This window comes from Cornus florida, unplaced genomic scaffold (genome assembly GCF_030987335.1).
Source record: "Cornus florida cultivar Cherokee Brave unplaced genomic scaffold, ASM3098733v1 CherokeeBrave_3.0.0_Hap2_Chr01, whole genome shotgun sequence".
Classification (NCBI taxonomy): domain Eukaryota; kingdom Viridiplantae; phylum Streptophyta; class Magnoliopsida; order Cornales; family Cornaceae; genus Cornus; species Cornus florida.
The window spans coordinates 28,991,515-28,998,566 of NW_026775571.1; the positions used below are offsets into that span (position 1 = coordinate 28,991,515).

At 32.2% G+C, this 7,052-nt stretch overlaps 1 protein-coding gene across 2 annotated transcripts; it reads right to left on the reverse strand.

The window, feature by feature from the left end:
* Positions 1–3,053: 3,053 nt before the first annotated feature.
* Positions 3,054–4,114, reverse strand: LOC132283785 (heavy metal-associated isoprenylated plant protein 39-like). Of its 2 annotated transcripts, none has more exons than XM_059786832.1 (3): positions 3,863–4,114; positions 3,625–3,703; positions 3,054–3,410 (listed from the first exon to the last, which is right to left on the reverse strand). In XM_059786832.1, exons 1-3 carry the CDS (start codon positions 3,869–3,871, stop codon positions 3,229–3,231), a joined length of 270 nt encoding a protein of 89 aa, XP_059642815.1. In that variant the 5' UTR covers positions 3,872–4,114; the 3' UTR covers positions 3,054–3,228. The 2 variants fall into 2 exon arrangements, with proteins under 2 accessions (XP_059642815.1, XP_059642132.1); XM_059786149.1 differs by having other exon boundaries at positions 3,625–3,706.
* Positions 4,115–7,052: the final 2,938 nt, after the last annotated feature.

The window sequence follows — 7,052 nt, forward strand, 5'->3', positions numbered from 1 at the left end:
TCTGGGATCTTGTAGAACTTTCTAGTAGGGTGATACCTATGGAAGGCAAGTTAATCTACAAAAGGATACCAGAAGATTTCTTAGTGAATAAATCATAAGTGTACAAGGGAATGTCATTATTTTTTGTAATTCTATATATATTGTTGACATCCTACTCATTTATAATGACGTGGAAGCTTTGTCATCAGTAAAGAGGTAGTTGTTTAATTAATTTGAAATGGTGGATTTTCAAGGTGTAAGCTATATTCCTAGGATTAAGCTTTTGCAAGATCGGGTTAAAAGGAAAATAGGGTTATCTTAATAATTCTACATTGATAAAGTTTAAACCAGGTTTGGTATGCATAACTCAAAGAATGAGTTCTTGCTTTATTGATATGGGTTGCTCTCTCTAGTAAGTAGTTTTCGAAGACTAGCAGAGGAGATTGAACAAATGAGACTGAAACTATATGTTTTGGCATATGGGAGTCTCATATATGCTATGGTCTATACCAAACAGGATATCTGCTAAATTATAGGAATAGTCAGAAGATATCAGTCCAATCTTGGACTTGATAATTGGTCTGTTGTGAAAAATATCATTAAGTACTTTAGGAGAACCAATGATCTCATACTCATTTATGGATGTGATGATATAGTCCTAGTCAGGTATGCTAGTTCTAATTTTTAATCAAAAGTAGATACTATGAGGTTCATGACTTAGTGTATGTTCACTCAATGGAAGGGAAATCAGTTAGTAGATTGTTAAGCAGATTTCAACTGCTGACTCAAACCTGCAGGTGGAGTACATTGCAGCCTTAAAGGCGGCAAAGGAAGCCTTTTGGTTTGATCTCACTGATTTAGAGGTTGTGGAGCATACTAGCCTGCCTATCGAGCTATATTGCGACAATAGTGCAGAAGTAGTCCAAACCAATGACCCAAGGTTCCATAGAGGAACAAGGTACACTGAGAGGAAAGTATCATGTCCTACATGATATTGTCCGGTAAGAAAATATGCTCATGACTAGAACATTGTATTGGAACACAACTTTGTTGATCCATTAACAGATGTGTTATCGATCAATAGTTTTGATCGTCATCTGGATAACATTGGAGTTAGATGCAATTTGAATTGGCTATAAGGTCAAGTGGGAGCTGTTGGGATTTATATGCCCTAGCATAGCAAATTCTTATTTGGATCATAGTGACATATATTCCTGACGTTTCTAAAATATTTATGCTTGATACAATTAGTGAATTCAATGTATTATGTTTCGATTCATTATAAAATTGATAGTGTCCACTTGATTACAAGAGATATTTATATATGTATGTGATGGCGATCAATACATGAATATAAATAGTAATCATAAATTATTCATAGTCGGTAATTATGGATGGACTCATAATTAATTAAGACTTGAACTGGATCCGCGTTAGGTTGAGATATATTGCGAGAGCCGTCGTATGCAATTACTCCCTATCATTGTCATGGCATTTGACTCTTAAGCATGAGAAAGGTATAGACTCTTTTATTAATTAATAATTACTTTGATTTGTTCGACGGATACTTCGGGATCCTTAGACTGACACTTTGGGTAGTTATGTAATTAATAGTTAGAGGGTTATATTTTCAATATTTGCATCATTACTACTTGTATTTATTTTGTATTGATTATGGTTGATCACAAAGTAAATTCGAAGGCCTTCGTGTGTTTTTAGACAAAATAATTTATTATATATTTATTTATTTAAATTATTATTTTTGTCAAACAAATGTTTTTATTGTGATCGAGTCAGAAATAATCAAAAGTACCAAAATAAATATATATTAATTAAGTAGTCGGATTGATGGCTTTATTTATCCGATAACCAATTACGCATAGAGGGGTCAAAGTGCAACATTGACTTAGAGGTTATTTATTATTTAATTGGAGTTCAATTAATTTCTTTTAGTGGAGTAGAAATTAATTTATAAATTAATTGAATTGGGTCCATGGATCGGGCCAATTATTAATTCATTTTAGCCAATAAAATAATAAGCCCAAAGGATTCTCACTCATAGCCCAATTTGATATTGGAATCCTATTAGATTTGAGATATGTGAATTAGAGATGGAGAATGATTTATTATTTCCTTTTTTATTTTTATGTTGCCTATATATACATGGGTTTATGTATATTTTGGAGGTGATTTTTGGAAGAAGGAAAAATGAATATATTTTCTCTCTCTAGAAAATTAGGGTTTATGTTCTCATCTAATGGAGGCTCCCACAAGCCTAGTTTTCCAAGGTCATTCATGGAGGCTTATAAGTGATTCCTAAAGGTAAAACAATTACCAAGAAGATGGAGATCTAAGGAGAAGGCATCTTGCTAAGGGATCTACAATAAGTGAGAACATTCACTTTAAAGGAAAGATTTAAAGGTTTACTCAGACCTTTGATATAAGTATTCAATCTATCAATTGAATGATACATCATATTTTATTTTTGTATAAAACTTGTCTCTATGTGATGAATCAAGATCTATGAATCAAAATCCCTCGAAAAGTTTTTAAAACTTGCACGTTTCCCAACACTATACTCATTCATGCATGAGTTCAACAAACAACAATAGAATAATATATAAGAAATATATCTAACTCAGCTGCGCATGAAGTGATGTCATGCTTTATCTTGAGCCACATTCAAGCAATCTGAACCATTGAAGAATTATGCATTGAGTTTGCTTTTATTTAATACCTTTCTCATTTGTTTTGAACTTAATTGATAATTTAATTATTGGATGATGACTCATTACCAAATAAAAGAGGAAAATCATGAGAGCAAATTTTCTCTCTTCTGTTTATTTCGCAAAAACAAAACTAAGGCATGTTTGGAATCGAATTTTTTTTTTTTTTTCAATTCTGATTCCAAAGCCCCATTCGATACACCCAAATGTAAGTATTGGCATTATTTACATGCTTAAAAGATCTAAATATCCTTTTAATACTTACACTACTATGGTGGATGAAAAATCAAGAAAAATTTCCAGTAACGTAAATGAATCAAAAGAAAGAAAATAATAAAATACCCGAAATTTGTTCAAAAATATCCCCAGTAAATTTTCTTAAAGATGCAACATTAAAGTTATGTTTGGGTATGAGCTTTTCTTTTAGTATATCAAAGGTACATGCTCAACCAATATACATATTACATTGCATATACATAATATAGAAAAATTAACCTCACTAGTGGCAATTGGAATTTGTTGTTTATTTCTTTTCCTCTTTCTTTTCTTCTTTTTTCTCTTCTTTCTTTTCTTCTTTGGCTGGTCCAACTGAAATTATATCAACCTTTCCAACTTTCTTTAATCTTTTCACCACTGCTACTGTGTCCATCTCTCCTATCACTGTCAGCTTCTGCTCCTTCAGATCAGCAGCAATTGAATCTACTCCTGTTAATCAATATATATATATATAAAGAATAATAATCAAATTATCATTTGACCTATGGTGTATAATTAAATTGAAACTATTGAAGGTATTGCTTAAGATATGAATATTTTTGAAGATTACACAGAGGAATTTATGTAATCCAAAAAAGAAAAAGAAAAATAACAAAAAAACAAAAAGAGTATGCAAACTGAATATGTTTGTTGAATACTATACCATAAATATCAGCTGCAGCTTCAAAAGCTTTCTGCTTTGTCTTTTCATCAGTCATGGTCATGACCTTCAGCACCACCTTCTGCTAATAAATTCCAAACAAAAATAAAAGACAAGAATTATGAATTATATATATATATATATATATATATATATATATATATATATATATATATATTCTTATATCACTTCATGAAAGTAATAGCAACTTCAAATGACCTGTAAATTGTTAAAACTGTACCTGTGCCATTAGAAGAGGAAGCTAATTAATGTGAACTATAAAAACAGGAGAGGAGATGAACGAAGCTCAGAGATCTTGTGGCATTTTATATGGGGGGTGGGATGTGAGGTATATATATCCAGTGGAATATGATTGTTTCATAAGAGAAAGAAAGGTTTGATTTGATTTTTTTAAGCTACTAATTTGGTGGCTTGTCTTCTCTTTAGAAAGAAAAAAAGGAGGGTGAACTAAGTTTGAAAAATATATCTACAGTTCAAATTCAATGGGCTAAATATACGTAGTAATTTGCAAGGCAATTAATATGGTCAAGTTGACTATTCAAATCTTTGAAAAGGTTGGTTTTGCCTTCAAAAGTACATTTGCATATAAAATAAAGCAGATATTGAATAACCACCACTAGCAAAGACTCTGCAGTTTTACCAGCACCAAAATCTTGTAAAAGTTTGAATTTCTAAGTGAAAACATCACAATTGTCTCACTACGAGATTCTTATGCAAAGTCTAAAAGTATCAATTCACGCTTTAGAGAAAAATTTATTCAAAATTTTTATTAAATTTATTTTAATTTTAATTACAAGACTTGAATTCAGTGTTTGAATTAAGAAAAAAAAAAATTAGTGTTTCTGAAAATAATATTATAGTGGTTAAAATTGTTGAAGTATAATTCAGTAATTATGGTACTAACGGGCAAATGGCCTAGCGTTATTAGGTTATTACTTTCCAAATAAAGGTCAAGGGTTCAAGCCTTAGATGCATGTGTGTGTGAACACTAACTAAGGATAAAAATTATGATGGTATCAACATACCAATGACCTAACCGTATTCGGTTAAGTTGAAAATATTGATAATTTGTGCAGTAGTACAACTTATATGACTTTGAAATAATTGGCGTGGACTAAATGAAATTAATAGCATATAATATACATGCACTAGTTTCTTTAAAAAATATTTTTTTTATATATACAAGCACTAGTTTCTTTAAAAAATATTTTTTGTGCTTCCTAATAAATTAAACGTGAATTTTAATTTTTTTGGCTCTACCCTAGTAATATAATTATGTTCATGCAATTTACACTTCTAATACCATGACAGCAAAGCAAATGTATTAAATTAGGTAGATGTCAATGAAATTGCAATTATTCACAACAATAATTTCTTATAAAAAAGTTATAGCTATTAGAAGAATCCAGCTAGCTTGTTAAGCGTGATCAAGAAATATATTCTAATTTATTAGTATTTGGGACAAGCTAAGCATAAGAAATCCTCAATAATTCTGTATTAATGAATTAACTTTTACGCAACCTAAACCGATGATGCTATCAAGAGTACTCTACTTTACTCTCAAAATTTACTATTATTTATGTTTTTATTTATTTATTTCGGATAAATACTTAATCACATGATCCTACCCTAAAAACAAAGCAACAGTGTCAGCCAGTGAATTCTTTCTTGCTGTAATTTTTTCTTCTTTATTTTTTATGTCTATATCATAAGGTCCAAGTTAGGAATCATATTGATCAAAGTGATCTAATATTGAAAATAAACTGCAAATAGTTATTTTCTTCACCGTTTAAGTTGAAAAATATAACAAAACTAATTTTTACAAACCTTATAGAGAGATTCAGCATTCAAGTCTGGCTACAGCAATGTTATAAATGTGTGCAGGTTTGGTTGAATTTTTGGAAAATAAATATAAATAAATAATAAAAATTTGCAAACTATTTGTACCAATCTAGGAAGCAAGGATACTTTCCCGGCGGCACCATGGTGGTATCGGACACGTGTCAAGTCCCGATACTCCTCGGATACGCCCGGACACTTGTCCGATACTCCGTAAAGTATCCGATTTTTTTAAATAAAATTTTAATTTTCAGATACGGCTGGGATACGACTAAGATACACAGGGATATGCCTTGGATACTTTTGGGATATGGTAGGGTTTATATTCTAATATTTAAAAAGTTGTAGGTTAAAAATGGGTCAAGTTATGGCATCTGGTGCACAAGCAAACTTGTACACACAGTCGGGATCTTCAAATTACACTGCCAAGACTGGTACACAAGCACACTTGTACACAGTCAAAATCTTCAAATCACACCTTCGGGACTGGTGCACAAGCGAACTTGTACAATAAGTCGGGATCTTCAAATCACGTCTTCGGGACTGGTGCACAAGCGAATTTGTACACTAAGTCGGGATATTCAACTCACATGCCTTCGAGACTAGTGCAGAAACATAATTGTATGCACAGTTGGATTTTGGTGGAGCTTCAACTTGAGATCTTCATCCAAATTGAATAGCCTTCATCATTTTCACTTCACCCATGTATTCGTTATAAAAATTTGTGTTTGAGTGGTTGCATTTGGCCGTGTGAAAGATACCATCGTGCTCTCTATGTATCATTGGGTTGTCCAGGACACCAAATGGGGATATAAAAGGTGATCCGAGAACCATCTATTTGGTACACCCCACTCTTACTCGAGTTCAGCTTCATCAAACCATCTGCTAAGATCAAGAAGATTGAAGTCGTAGAGAATTGTCCAGATTCAATTGCCAGAAGCGATGATTACCATAATGGAATTTGAGCCAAGGTAGAGATTGTTAGGAATTATGTCTCAAATTTCCATTATTATTAGTTTCTATTTTAGAGTGTATTTTTTATGGTAATTTCTTATAAAGACATGAATTGGGCTCTAAAAAATTGTAATCTTTGTCCACAAAGGAATTGGGTATGTGACTTTATAAATAGACACTTAGGCTATTGTTGAGAATTATGAGTTAAGAGGGATGTAGCCTCATGAGGGAGTACGTTGATGGTAGGGGTGAGTTACGGGTTTGGTAGAGTGAACACTGATGGCGAGAGGGAATCTCGTGGAGTACACGGAGAACTCGGTTAAGAGTTTGTGTGCATGGTCCGATGTTTAAATTCTCTACTATTGTAATATTTCTACATATATAGTGAATCTCTTCTCATCTGTGGATGTAACCCTGATTTTGGGTGAACCACGTATATATCTTATGTTTTGGTTTGAATCTTGTTGTTTTCTTTCTTTCTTTTGCTTCTGTTGTGCCCAACAACTGGTATCAGAGCCAAAGGTGAAGGAGATCCAGAAAACACAAGAAGTCTCAACATGTGCTACAATGGGCTTCAGTTGTAGGTGGAGTAAATCGACTTAGTTACATGGCATGGA